We start from the raw sequence: 14,201 nt of genomic DNA, 5'->3' as shown, positions 1-14,201 counted from the left end.
CTGAAGCCGACAGGGCCTGCTGTTTCTGACGTCCCGTCCCAGATTGCCTTACAAAGAACAACTACAAGGAGGAGAGGTGCCAGAACGTAATCGACGCGCTCTACGAGTGCTGCCAGGCATTCTACGAAAGGAATGGCGAGACGGCAACCTCGGTCAGCTGCCCCAAACCCGACTTGTTAAGGCTCAAGATCAAGCAGCGAAGCGAGGCGAAGTCATAGCAAAGGCGAGGCGCAACGTCACAGAAGGTATCTAGAAACCATAGGGCTCAAGCCAGATAGACCACCACCAAACATCTTGATCTGTATCACTCGTCCCAGGACCGTATGTCCACCCAAACGGAATAAATCAGGTAACTTTTAAAGGAGAGTGCATGCTTCTTCTTGGCTGTCATTGAGCGCGCAGCGAGGCCTCTTTGGACCTGAACAAGCAGTGAAAATCTTGTTCCGAGACTCTAATATGGCAGCCGTGGACATTGTTGAAGAAGAAAGAAGAGAGAGAAAACGCAGCAGGCGAGAATTTTCGAGCCAGCCTATTTGTGGTGTTCAAGCCCAGTCCCAGCAAAAACGGCCCCACTAGTATCGGTACTTTGCCAGAGCTTGGTAGCCTAAGAAATGCGCCTCGAATTTGGGCGACCTCTCTGATAAGAAAGGTACCCAGCACTTCGTCTTATCTTCGCCAAATGTTTGCACGCTTGGGTGGTTTAGGCGCTAGCTGTAGGACCTGGTCGCCCAGTGAAAGAAAGGCCAAAGCGCGCGACCTCTCTCGCGTTTGTTCGAACAAGGTGCTCCCAAGCCGACAAAAGAGCCTCTTGTATCACGACAAGGGTGATCAACAAACACTTCACAAAGTCAGAAATGCTGCGTCTCTGAAGAGGCAACTCCCTGCACAGTGTGGTTCGATACCTCGATTTCTCAAGTATCTCTGGATCGCCGATTGAGAAGCTCGTTGGCAGGGCACTCGAAGCTCCCGCCTTTCGACTGGAGTGCCTTCACTGTCGGCTTGCGCAAGTCTGAAAGGTTGCGCATTCGCAGGTCAAGATGGCACCAGGTATGGTAAGTGAAGGCTCAAGCATAACATCCTGTTCTAGCACTCGAGCAAGCTGACCGTAAGCGACCTGTCCAGCCTGGTTTGCCTGGCTACCTCCACTCAACAGGCAGCTTAGGCGCGCTCGTGCGCCAGACTTCTACCGACTCCGAGGATGGCAATCAAGGCATATCTCCCGACGAACTGGCTATGCTCGAGGATACATATCAGCAAAGTTCGGTGCAAGTGGGCGAAGAAGTCGAGTCCTTTGCCAGGTATCTTGACGACTGCCTTGCGACGCGGGGCTCTCCGACCGAACAACGATCAAGAATCTTTAGACTGGTTGACAATTACTACGAATATGCCAGCGATCGGGCAGAGACTCTGCGGGAGCGCTACCGGCTGAAGAAGGCTGTGCGCGGAATGAGAGACGGCCAGGATGCCAATGACATGGACGTCGATGAGCAGGACGAGAACTCCATGAGCCAGCAGTACGCTGACCTGAAGAAATGGGAGGAGGAGGCAGAGACGTGGGATCTACTTCGACGCCTCCTGCCGCTGAGATATCGTGACAAGAGTGCAGGGTCTACGTCCAAGCGCGCATCAAGCAAGGTGCCTCACACGCGCAGGGAGTATTGGTTAGACTTTCTCGAGTCGGAGCCGAAGGCGAAGGAACACAAGACGATCCTGGAATGGCTGCAAAACAATGCGAGCAAGGGGCCCGAGATTGACGAGCTAGTGAAGGACCTCCAGCGCAATGCTGAACGGGGAGAGCTGCTCACTCATGGCTGGCTCCACACCAGAGGTGCCATTAAGCAGCACAAACGACTTGTCGCCGCATCCGATGCACTTGACCCACGGTCACCAGATCTCGTTGATTCGAACCTCGATAAGAACGGGAAGATCGTCACGCAACTCGATCCAGACGTCACTTCGAGGCAGGCCGGGCGTAATCTAGCGCCTGAAGACGCTTATTTCGAGCGTGCACTCTGGCTTGGGTGCTTCGAGCTACTGCGCAGAGGCCGCAGCATGTCTGAGATACGGGACTGGTGCGCAGAGAGAACCGAGATCTGGCGGGCAGCGTCTATGTCAGCGTTGCCGCTCTCATCTGGCGACGATGAGGATGTTCCGAACTATGACCCCTATCCCACAGTTCTTTGGCGTCGCATGTGTCACAAGTTGACCCGGGATCGGGGTACGGACCGCTTCGAGCGGGCCGTCTACGGTCTCTTGTCGGGAGACATCACCAGCGTGGAGGCAGTCTCCAGGACCTGGGACGATTTCACCTTTGCCAAATACAATGCCGAGCTCCGCGGCCAATTTGACGCGTACTTGGCTAAACAGTGCGACCCAGAAGCAATCCAGGCCATGACAATGCTTCATGGCGATGTCGCAGTCTTTTCGGATTCTCGAGATAGAGAAGAACGCAACCGCAAGGCTGCCAATACACCCGCCAAAGCTCTACAGGCGGCCATCATTGAGGATAGACTGTCGACGTTCCTCTACCAGCAGGGCTGCAAACTCGCAGATATGGCTAATGCCAAGAAGGAGTCCAAGCTCATACCCAAATATGACACGACTGCCTCCGTGCCGGACAGTCCTCGATTCGTCAACCTGTCCGACCACGACACGCTGCGGATCTTGGCCCATGCCCATATTATCGTCTCCGCTCTCGAGAGGCTCGAGGGCAAGGTTGCCACTGAGGTGGGCCTGATGGCGAAGCGCCATCAAACAGAAGACCACTGTATCGCTGCCTACGCCAGTTACTTGCGGCTGGTACACCTCCAAGAGCTCATCCCGCTCTACTCCTCGAGACTTATCGGAGAGAGGCGCTACTCTAACATTAGCCGCAACATCATCGGAGTCGATGAGCGAGATTTCCAACTAAGAATCCTCAACATCATGCAGCGGCTTGGCCTTGATGTTGTACACTTCGTCAAGACCCAACCACTGCTCTACTTCTCAGAAGTCCGTGACGAGCCAGGCGTTTGCCCAGCCAAGGGCAAGTTCAAGATTCTCGAGGGTACTGCTCCCCATCTTAAGTACGGACGTTTGATCAAGCCTGGCATTTTTGGAGGCGACCCCGATGATCCCAATCTGGCGGATCCAAAGGACGATCATCTCATCCGGTCACTCGAGTGGCTGTTGCTGGTTGATGGTCTGGTCCTGGAAACTTGTGCATACGGTGTCAGGCTGTACAAGTACTTCCTCAGTAAGTCCCCATAATCAATCACTTGTTGTGGTCGTGCAGAGACTGATCTCCGTGCAGAAAATCAACACCTTTTAGCAGCCCGCATACTTGCGTCCAGATTGTCATGCTCACAGCTCATGAGTGCGAAGGTCGGTCTCGGATCTCCTCAGGAAGAGTTGGACCCGAATTGGTGGGACGAGACATTTGGAAACACGAGACCCGAGATCGGCGAACGCATGGACGAGGATGGCTTTGGCGAGATGGGAATTTCCAAAGAGCAGCTAGCGAACCATGCTCGGCCTTTGTGGGAACTGGAGTGCTTGGTTAACGCCCTTGACTGCCTGGAGACCACGGCCTGTGGCGCGGCCAGCAATCGACAGGATCCGTCGCAGAATAGAGACCTCACCAAGGCTATCGACGACAACGCCAAGCTGATGAAGGGCTTCATGAAGCCTGTCTTGAAGGACTGGCTTCTGGAAAGCGTCGAAGGTGGGTCGCATCCAGTCAACGCCCCATATACCACATCTTGCAGGTACTGACCTTCATCCACAGAGGACAAAGACTACCAAGAGCTGAGAGAGACCTACCTCCCGGAGGTCATCATCGCCTACGCGAGCACGCTCCAGTTCGCGGGGACGACCACCTCGCGGGACTACCTGCTCGAGTGCATGGACCTGGCGTCGGTCATCGCCGACAAGGACTCGGACCTGGCGCAGCTGTTTGTCAAGTCGGGCCGGATGAAGGAGCTCATCGAGTCGTTCGCCTCGTGCAGCAAGGCCCTCGCGATCTGGACGAGCGATGTCAAGAAGGGCGGGCCCGGCGCGAGCTCCAAGAAGCTCAGGGAGATGGGCTGGTCGAGGGAGCTGTGGTCTATCAAGCCCTGATTCTGTTCCCCCGGGTGATAAGTGGACGTGTGTTGAGACGATATGGATGTTGTTTGCTCAGGAGGAAACTGACTTTTACTAAGCATGACGTTGATTTTCACCAGCAGAATGGCGTTTGAGACGGTCTGAATTTGGAGCCCTAGAAAATATGTAGGATTCAGGCTTGGCGAAAAGGAAGTAGACTACCTACATAGGTACTTCAAGGCGAAGCCCACATACAAGGAATTGAGAACTATCTGCAATGCATGCATATCATGGTTATCGTCTCACGCAACTCCTTCCCTCTGGGATGTCCAGCAGTAGTACTCCATGCTTGCTTTTTTACTTGTTTGACATTTTATGCTATGGACGGCTCTCCCTTACCCCTTGGCCGTGGCCATCTCGAAGGGGATGTCGAACATGCCCGTCTCGGCATAGTACTGCTCCCAGTGGCCGATCATCTCCTTCATGATCTCCTTCTCGACGGCGGCCAGGTCGTTGAGCTCGCCGGGGTCCCGGGACAGGTCGTACAGCTCCCACTCCCCGCGGCCCCGGGGCTCGTGCATCCACACGGCCTTCCAGTTGCCGCGGCGGATCGCGCGCAGGTTGACGAGCTCCCAGCCGTGGACGTGGTGGTCCTCGTCGTGGACCTCGGTGCCCTCGTAGTCGCCCGACGCCAGGTGGGCGACCCAGGACTTGCCGCGGACGGGCACGACCTCGCGGCCGTGGAAGGTGCCCCTGGGCTGCTCGACGCCGGCGAGCTCGAGCATCGTGGGCAGGATGTCCATCACGGTGGTGAACTTGTGGGTGATGGCCCTCGCCGGGGATTTGAATCCCGGGTACCGCACGATGCAGGGGCATCGGATGCCGCCCTCCGTCGGCCACACCTTCCAGCCGCGGGAGGGGGCGGTGGCGGCGGAGGCCCACCGCGGCCCGTACCAGACGAAGGAGTCCTTCTCGCCGATGTTCTTCAGGCTGTTGTCGTAGTAGGCGTTGATGATGTCCGCCATGGTGGTGTCGGAGCCCATCGTGGAGAGGGCCTCCATCATGAGTCCTTCAGCACCGTTGTCTAGTATATCATGTCAATGTCAGTTCCTTTGCTCCCTTAGGCGTGACTGAATTATGGGTGGGGGAAGGAAACGTACCGCTTATAAAGCAGATAAAGGTATTATCGAGCTCCCCGGTCGACTCAAGGTAGTCGACGACCTGGCCGATACCCTGGTCGATCATCTCGACCATGGCTGCGTACACCTCCATCTTGCGGGCAGACTCTGCGCGCTCCAGGTCGGACAGGTCCTTCCACTCCTTGCCGATATGGCCCTCCGGCTTGGCCGGGATCACATCCGCGGGCACGAGGCCCAGCTCGATCAGGCGCTTGACGCGGCGCTCGCTGAGCTTGTCCGGGCCGTCGCTGTACATGCCCGCGTAGGTGTCCGAGAGCTCGCGCGGGGCCTGGAGCGGCCAGTGGGGCGCGAGGTAGGCCAGGTAGGCGAAGAAGGGCTGCTTCTTCTCCTCCTCGGTGCGGCCCTTGAGGAACTCCATCATCCTGTCGGTCGTGTAGGTGGTGGAGTAGAAGTCGCCGGGGATCTCCGTCTTGCGGTCCACGTAGCGGTCGTTCTCCATCCACAGCTGGCCGCGCCAGGGGAGCTTCCACCGCGGGTCGTCGAACTGGGGCTCGTAGTTGTAATGGTTCCCTGACCCGGCGAGGAAGGAGAAGACCTTCTGGAAGCCTCTCGCGTATGGCGAGTGCTCTGGCTTCATACCTAAGTGCCTATTTCACGTTTTAGATTGAAAATCCATTGAGGAAGTGTGTGGATCGTTTACTCACCACTTTCCGGACATGATGTTCAGATAGCCTGCATCCTTGAGGATCTCGGACAGGGCCGCCACACGAAAGTTGAGATAACCTTCATAGCCGGGCCTGTTCTCAAAGACACTCGGATCCTCACTCTGGCGCATATGCTCCGCCATCTGGCCGAGACCGGCGATGTGGTGGTCCGTACCGGAGAGGAGCATGGACCGCGTGGGCGAGCACGCAGGGGCCGTGTGGAAGTTGGTCATCCTGATGCCATCTTGGGACAGCTTCTCCAGCACCGGAGTGCGGATCTCACCACCGTAGGGGGAGGTGTCACTGAAGCCCAGGTCGTCGGCGACGACGATGAGGAAGTTTGGCCTCTTTGCTTCGCCTGCCATCTTTGCTCTCTCAAGTTCGCTGGATTATGGGAGAGAGAACCTGAAGTATGGTATTGCGAGAGCGATCTGTCTAGGTTGCCGTCTTCTCGATGGCCTGGATGTCGTTGCTATTTACACATATTCAGATCTGTATCCAGTCCTAGGACATACTCCCCGGTCTGCAGGAACTCGGGGAGTTCACGCATCTTCTGGACGCAATTCACGGTCAGGCGCACGCCATCTCGGAGTTCGCAAGGCGAGTGTCGACAGATGTGCTGTGCAAACACCCGGCCTTCGGCCGCCGTCTTGTCGGCTTTCGGGGCCGGTGCAGGCTTGTGTGGGGGGGAAAAGGCTCGCTGGTGCGGGGATGGAGGCAAGAGACTCGACCCCCGTCTTCGTGGTGTCTCTCCAAAGAAAACATCCATTCGCAGCTAGCCATCCTTTGCACGTTCAAACATCTCCTGTGTTTCTTCCCTTTCCGTCTATCCCTTCCCACTGTCGCACTTTCGTTGTCCTCTTCTATGCCCTGGTTCTCCCGTTTCTCCATCCTCGAACCCTGGAATCAATCAGCACTAAAGAATGACAAGCTGACAGCCAAAGTGGCTACCCATGCAGTCCGTTGTCGGTACCTACAATCAACCAAAAACCCCCAACTTTGGTGCTGATTTCCAGTTGCGTTGGGGTGGGAGTAGTGGGTGGCAAGGCGCTAAACCTGGCTCGACCAAAGTGTCAGGTGGGCGGGTGGGCATCCATTACGATGAGGTGAGCACCGTAAAGAGCACTAGCTAAAACCACCTGGGAAGCTTAGGATGCGGTCTCTCAAATCGTTAGTAGCTTCTTCTTTAGCTTGTGGGAGAAACGTCACGACAAGGAGATGCCGAGGCCTGGTGGGTGGGGAGCTCGATGCCACCTACGGTGCTTGTCAGCGGCTTGGCGGGTCGCCTGGAAGAGCTACTGGAGCGATGGATGTTTACTTTACAATCACTTGATGCTTCTCTGAGTCTATCCTCAAAGACAGAGCGGAGGCAAGGAGGAAGTTCTCGTGCTGCCTCGTTGTGCAAGCCAGCCCACCCCTTACTGCCGAGCTTTCCGCACCTAACCAACTCGCAAAAAGGCGACTCCCGACACACTTCTGACTTGGAGATATTGAGAACTCGGTGCGTTCTCACGGAATTGGTGATTCTTGTCCCAGCCGACGTCTCCGCACATCACGCACGTCTCGTGGTGGACCAATATGTCGGATCCATCAGACCTGAAAAACGGTGCTGCGCCGTCCGGGTACGGGGAGCACATGTTCACCATCTACCGCAACAAGCTTCTCGGCGGCGAAGCGCCTCCCACCACCACCGATCCCAGCCTGCTGGAGAAGCAGGCAAAGGAGGTCATGCCCGAGGAGGGCTTCAACTACGTCGCCGGAGGCGCCGGCGAAGGCTCGACTATGGAGGCCAACAGACTCGCCTTTCGGCAGTGGAAGCTCATCCCGCGCATGATGCGCCCTGCCTTGGACCGAGACATGCGCGTCGAGCTCTTTGGCCACACCTATGGTTAGATACGCTTTTTGGGGTTTTTCTTTGTCTTCGTACTTGGGCCAGCTACTAAACCGTGGCATGTAGAGAGCCCCCTGCTTATGGCCCCCGTCGGTGTCATGAGTGCCTACCACCAAGACAAGGAGCTCGGGGTTGCGTCCGCCTGCGCAGATCTACGTGTCCCCTTCATTATCAGCACGGCGGCAAGCTCCAGCATCGAGGAGATCGCAGAGCACGTCGGCAATGAGGCGCCTCGGTGGTTTCAGCTCTACTGGCCACGATCCGAATCACTGACTGCCTCGTTGCTGAAACGCGCCCGTGCCTCCGGATGCAAGGTGTTGGTCGTGACGCTCGACACCTTCACAATGGCATGGCGCCCACGAGACCTCGACCTGGGGTATCTGCCCTTTGTGCTGGGCGAGGGCAATGCCAATGGCTTCTCGGACCCGGAGTTCCGGAAGATGTTCGCCCGCGCGCAAAAGGACAAGGGAAACCAGGATGGGGACGAGGAAATTACGCCCGACGACAACGTGATCGAGGCGTCGCTGCACTGGATATCCGAGGCCTTCTCGGGTGAAGCACGGCGCTGGGAAGACATTGCGATCCTGAAGAGGCATTGGGACGGGCCCATCGTTCTCAAGGGAATCGTCAGTGTCGAGGACGCCAAGCTCGCGCTGAAGCACGGCGCAGACGGCATTGTGGTGAGCAACCACGGCGGGCGGCAGCTTGACGGCAGCATCGCGAGCCTGGAGGTGCTGCCGGAGATTGTGGATGCCGTGGGCGGCAAGATGACGGTGCTCTTCGACTCGGGGGTGCGGACCGGGGCGGATGCGATGAAGGCATTGTGCTTGGGCGCCAAGGGCGTTCTGGTCGGCAGGCCGGTGATCTACGGCCTGGGCATCGCGGGCAAGGAGGGCGCCAAGAACGTCCTTGCAGGTCTACTGGCGGACCTGCACCAATCAATGGGCCTGGCGGGCATAAAGTCAGTCAAAGAGTTGACGAGGGGGATGGTGAGGCGAGTGAAGTACGGCGGAGATGTGCGGTCGGTGCTGTGAGGGACTGACTGCATGGATGGCACCCGGGTATTGCACCCGAAAGCCATGCATCCAACACTCCATTTCTTGTACGTACCTAGATATGTTGCTGGGGTATGTCATATAAGGTACATGAATTGATTTGCTCATCTGGGTCCTAGCCTCCAATCTCCAATATGCAGGCTGCAGGGTCGTAAGCACTGTCGTTAGTAACACCCGCCGCTCAAAGTCAATTGCCGCATTTATTAGTTGGGTCTCGAGATAAGACCGATGGTCAACACCAACAAGGTAGAGCTTTCTCGAGGGCACTATTTTAGACCAAGAAATGGCGAGAGCTCCCATCTCTGTACTCTAATAGGTGTGCTCGCAGCTGTACAGGCCTGAGCAGCTCGATTACAATTTACTTGGATCCGGAATGACGTTTGCTGATGCATTTCCTTCCCAGTCGACCTTGTGGTACCGATAACTTCACACGTACCGAGAGCTGACTTACTGATCTCTATAAGCCCTTCGACAAATCATATCCCGACTCTGACCCATGTTTGTGAACAGGCTCTATCCGAGGGCCACTGAGGGTCGCTTGACCTTTCACAACTCACACAAGAAGCGCTGGAGGCCACCAGGGCGCCCTTTCTTCCGCGCGGCTGCCATAAACTTCGTTCTCCTCCAGCTTCTCTTCCTGGGCCTCTTCTCCTACGTCTTTGGTTCCCTGTTCCAGCAGCAATCGCACACGCACAACATCAGCGTGGCGTTTGTCGACTATGACAAGGGCGGCGCCATTGGCGATGCGGTGAGGAGGGCCTACGAGAGCCTGAAGGGCGACAGCTTCCCCACCCTCTACGAGCGGTCTGCCGCCGACTTCCCGGGCCCGACGGAGCTCCGGGACGCCGTCTGCTCTACCACCTACTGGGCGGCCCTGTATGTGGAATCCGGGGCCTCTGACCGGCTCCAGGCGGCCTTGGCGGGCGGTCCGCCGGCCCTGGCCTACAACCGCTCCGACGTCCTGACTTACGTCTGGAACGAGGCGCTCTACTCGACCGTCGTCGACTCGGTCATCGCCTCCCCGCTGCAGAGCCTCTCCAACGCCGCGCGCATCGCCTACAGCACCGGCACCGCCGGGGAGACGGCGGGCAGGCAGCTCTCGTCGGCCGAGGCCGTCGCCGTCTTCGCGAACCCGTGGCAGCTGACGGGCGTCAACATCCAGCCCACGACGCAGGGGTCGCGCGCCATCTACAACACGCTCGTCATCATCCTCATCCTGATCCAGGAGTTCTTCTACCTGGGCACCATCAACGGCCTCTACGCCAGCTTCAAGGTCTACGTGCGCATCCACCCCTACCGCATCATCCTCGTGCGCAACGCCATCTCGTCGGCCTACACCCTCGTCGGCTCGCTCTGCGTCGCGGGCTCCATCTGGGCCTTCCGCTCGGGCTGGGACGTCTCCGGCAGCCAGCTCGGGCTGACCTGGATGGCGCTGTGGCTCTTCGCGCACCTCAACTTCCTGACGCTCGACGTCTTCACCGTCTGGCTTCCCTTGGCCTACGTGCCCATGGCCCTCATCTCCTGGGTCATCCTCAACGTGACCTCGATCCTGCTGCCCTTCGCCCTGTCCCCGGCCTTCTACCGCGTCGGCTACGCCCTGCCCGCGCACGAGGTCTACCAGGTGCTCACCGACATCTGGTCCCGCGGCTGCAACCCGCGGCTGCGCTACGCGCTGCCCGTCATGGCCGCCTGGGAGGTCGCGGGCCTGGCGCTGAGCGCGCTGGGCGTCTTCCGCCGCAGCCACTACGCGCTGCTGGGCGAGGAGGAGCAGGCGCGCCAGTTCCAGGAGAAGGTCGACGCCGCGGTGGCGTTCGGGAAGAGGCGCGACCGGGAGCGCGATGCCGAGGAGGAGGAGGAGGCAGAAGCAGAAGAGGGGAAGCGGCGCGAGGAGGAGGCGGCGATCGGGGCTGCTGCCGGGGCGACGGAGGACGTCTCCGCGGTCTCCTTGGCAGGGTCTACGGAGGCGCGCCGGCGGCGCACGCGGCGGAGCAGCGACCATGTGCGCGAGGAGCTGGCCGAGGCCATCGAGGCCGAGGACGTGAGGCTCCGGAGGGCGCAGAGCAGGGCGAGCCGGGTGTGCCACTTTGGGCCGTCGTTCGACTTGGCGTTTGATCAGCTCGGCGATGACGATGATTCCGAGGATGTGTGATTCTGAGGACCTTTTGCTGCTAGTGTTCTTGAGGAGCGATGTCCTGGCGAGAATCGGGATTTGGATTCATCAGCTGGGGACACTATTGGATTGGTAGAATTGTCAAGTCCAGAATGCAAGACTTTGAGGGAGAGATATCCCGCTAATTTGCAACAGTAAACGCATCTTACATGGTTTCATCATACATGAACGGAGATGCCTCATGGCCAGGTCCCAAAATGACTTATACAGTTTTATATATACCTCAAATAACGTGAAATTGGTATCTTATCCGATGAACTCCGTACTCAGTAAAGTCTCCCATGGCTGTCCTACCTCCCATACCCTCTCCATTAGGCGACGCGCTCTGCTAACCTGTAAATCAAGGGTGTCAGAAGATGATGCAACTTCGAGCTAGGATTGCCTTGACAAGCAGAGCAACTCACCTGCGTCATGCCCGTCTTCTCGACAGTCTTCATCCTCTCCAAGATATACTCCCTGTTCTCCGCGTCTCTCGTCTCGCAACCCGCGGTGAACATGGGGAAGAGAAGACAGCCTTCGGCGCTGCCACACCTGCGCACCTTTCTCAGGCAGTCGAATATCTTGCCCACGGCCTCCTGGACGCGCGCATCCTCGGTGGGCGCCCCCCACACCCGCCGCCAGAGATGGATCAGGGCCGCCCAGTGGTAGGCCTCGTTGGTCGCGATCATCTCGCGCCGGTCCCAGGTGTTCAAGTTGTGTATGTGCTGGCACGGCCGCGGCGGCTGAGCCAGGCTCTCACGCACGTCGGCCTCGAGTTTGTGGGCCTTGGCCTGAGCCTCGGCGCTGGGCTGCCAGGTGGAAAGTGCGTTGTCCTCAATGGCGTCAGTCTCGTTCTGTGCACCATCGTCTCGGATGGCGCCCTGCCCCGTGACTCGCCGCGACTGGGCGCGCAGACGTTCGGTGTCGCTCTTCTTCGCCAGCTCTGCGATGCGGGCTAGTATGTAGATGCAACACGTGGTGAACCCCATGATGCAGTCAATCTCGTCGTCGTCATCAGGGTGATACACACGATACTCGAGAACCCAAACCGGTGATGCGTCCTGCCCTCCGCCACTGAGACTGCCCAGGACGTCTAGGTACGCGAACCAGCTCCACAAGAACGCGCATACCTGATGGCCTTGAGCTTGCGCTTCTCGGGAACTATGGTGGTTGACTTTGAGGAGAGCTGGACGAGCCGTGACGAGCTCGCGAGCCAGAGTAAGATGCTTCTGCCAGGGTATATGGACCTCGAACGCTGAAGGACAGATGATCTCCAGAGACGCAAGCATGATGGCTGTGGCCACGTCCGTGCTGGAGATCTCTGTATCGGGGTTGTCGAGGGCATGGCGGAGGGCGGGAAAGATGTCTTGAACCCAGAGTGCAATCCTTGTGGCAGGCTCTGGTTGCTGCAACAGCCTCGCACGATGTGATGCTAAGACAGCGTCAGCCGTGTATTAATTCTCGATACCGAACGCAACTGCACGTACCAGAATATGCCAGCAAAAGGCTCAAGAGATGGTCGTTTGTCACAGCCATCAGTGGAAGAACGGTGCGGAAAGGGTTCGACCCAGGATCATCGTGAGGTACCAAGACCCTAGAGGTGTGATTGAGGAAGTGGTGGAAATACAGCAGGTTCATGGGATTGTCCCTCAGTTTGTCCGGAAGGGGTTCGAAGGTCTGAGGTATTCGCACAATCACTGGCCGGTCGTAGTAGCCCCCAGCAAAACCATCAACCTCATTGGAGTAGGCTCCGAATCCAAACTCTGTAGGATGCTCTTCCTCGGCGTCCTCCTCGCCCACGATTTCGCGTCTCGAGAGCTTCGGCGAGGCCCCCGTGATTGCGTTAAGATCATCGTTCACACCGACATCCAAGTCCGTGAAGCCGCGGTCGATACCATAGTAGGTACTCTTCTGAAGCCGATTGACTTTGGAATCCAGACCCAGGTAGCTTCCCGTAGCCTCCCTCAATCGCTCCTCCTGGGATGGAACTGAGTCGCCAGACAGTAAAGAGTTGACAGAGAGCCGGCGGAATGCCTCCGGGGTCGGATGAGCGTGCATTTGGTGGAAATCATCATGGAATGCGCTTGGTGCGAGATGGTCCGGGGCTACATGCGTCTCCGAGCTTCTGGGATGATAAGGCGCCGCCATGGACTGGAAGGATGGATCATCTCCCTCACTCCCGCCGAGCGAATACTTCAGCCGCTTTGAGGGAGGCCCAGGCATGTCCATTCTTTCCAGCCCTGCATCGTGAGAGGGATGCAACGTGCCTGACGAGTGGGTGTTGTCGTTGTTGGGAGCAAAAGAGATCTGTGACTGAAAGTCGTACCGGGTAGTCGGGAAAGCAGTTGCGGCTGAGACGGGAACGTATAGAGGACCGGAGGCAATTTCAGAGGACCAAGCTTGACTAGATTTTGCTGCAGGTCGCTTCACAGTGCTTGGAGGCCCGAAGTTGACTGCTTTGAAGCCAGAAGTTGACGGCGAGGTGGCCAGTTTAGATGACGGTGTGCTCTTGTCTGACTGGGAAGAGGCTTGATCAAACTGGATCACACCAAAGCCGTCACCTCCCTTCTTACTTCTTCGGCCCTCCCAATTGAGACGAATGCTATAATCACAGGCCTCTCCACTTCTTTGACAACTGTGAATCGGGATTAGTCTTGGTGTATAATGTAGACTCCGTCATGATAACTCCTAGGTCTTACTTCAAGCAACGAGGACGTTCCTCACCGCATTTCACTTTCCTCGCTTTGCACGGCCTTGTAGATTTGCATCGGGTTAGAACTGCTACCACAATTTACATTGGCTAGTATAAGGCAGTAGATGGAAAGGGTTTTCGCTGAAAGTCTCATGTTCAACAACATCCGCCATGCGTGACCGGGCTGGGCATGACAGGAGAAAAAAGACAAGAACACATACCAGCACCCATTGCGGCTCCTCCGCTTCGGCTCGGGGGCGCCGGGCTTCTTCGGGCGAGGCATCGCGGCCGCGCTGGAGGGATGACTGCCGGAGGATCGGCACAAGAGAAGTCTTTTCAGACCGGAAGGCGGCTGCCGGCGGGGCGGCAACGCACGCACACGCTGATCGGCAGAGGACCAATCCCCATGCTCCTGCGGCCCTGCGGCTCCCGGGAGATCGGCGGGACAGAAAACCAACCGAGACGGAGGCGCTTCGTCCGTGGTGAAACGGGTGGCCCGGCAGAAGCGA

General features: G+C 57.7%; 4 protein-coding genes across 4 annotated transcripts; 2 read left to right on the top strand and 2 right to left on the bottom strand.

Annotated features, from left to right (window-relative positions):
* Positions 1 to 1,037: 1,037 nt before the first annotated feature.
* On the top strand, positions 1,038 to 4,098 carry E0L32_003032 (uncharacterized protein; the record flags this gene model as incomplete). Its single annotated transcript, XM_031137288.1, has 4 exons — positions 1,038 to 1,047; positions 1,088 to 3,235; positions 3,293 to 3,703; positions 3,767 to 4,098. 4 exons carry the CDS (start codon positions 1,038 to 1,040, stop codon positions 4,096 to 4,098), a joined length of 2,901 nt encoding a protein of 966 aa, XP_030999100.1.
* A 359-nt stretch (positions 4,099 to 4,457) lies between these two features.
* E0L32_003031 (uncharacterized protein) lies at positions 4,458 to 6,455 on the bottom strand (the record flags this gene model as incomplete). Its single annotated transcript, XM_031137287.1, has 4 exons — positions 4,458 to 5,146; positions 5,223 to 5,848; positions 5,906 to 6,289; positions 6,421 to 6,455. 4 exons carry the CDS (start codon positions 6,453 to 6,455, stop codon positions 4,458 to 4,460), a joined length of 1,734 nt encoding a protein of 577 aa, XP_030999099.1.
* Positions 6,456 to 7,483: 1,028 nt separating this feature from the next.
* Positions 7,484 to 11,000, top strand: E0L32_003030 (uncharacterized protein; the record flags this gene model as incomplete). Its single annotated transcript, XM_031137286.1, has 3 exons — positions 7,484 to 7,793; positions 7,863 to 8,757; positions 9,362 to 11,000. 3 exons carry the CDS (start codon positions 7,484 to 7,486, stop codon positions 10,998 to 11,000), a joined length of 2,844 nt encoding a protein of 947 aa, XP_030999098.1.
* Positions 11,001 to 11,019: 19 nt separating this feature from the next.
* On the bottom strand, positions 11,020 to 13,975 carry E0L32_003029 (uncharacterized protein; the record flags this gene model as incomplete). Its single annotated transcript, XM_031137284.1, has 4 exons — positions 11,020 to 11,082; positions 11,426 to 12,432; positions 12,488 to 13,635; positions 13,914 to 13,975. 4 exons carry the CDS (start codon positions 13,973 to 13,975, stop codon positions 11,020 to 11,022), a joined length of 2,280 nt encoding a protein of 759 aa, XP_030999097.1.
* Positions 13,976 to 14,201: the final 226 nt, after the last annotated feature.

This window comes from Thyridium curvatum, assembly GCF_004353045.1.
Source record: "Thyridium curvatum strain D216 chromosome Unknown NODE_13_length_580902_cov_83.771903, whole genome shotgun sequence".
In the NCBI taxonomy this organism is placed as follows: domain Eukaryota; kingdom Fungi; phylum Ascomycota; class Sordariomycetes; order Thyridiales; family Thyridiaceae; genus Thyridium; species Thyridium curvatum.
This window is presented reverse-complemented; position numbering and strand designations above follow the sequence as displayed.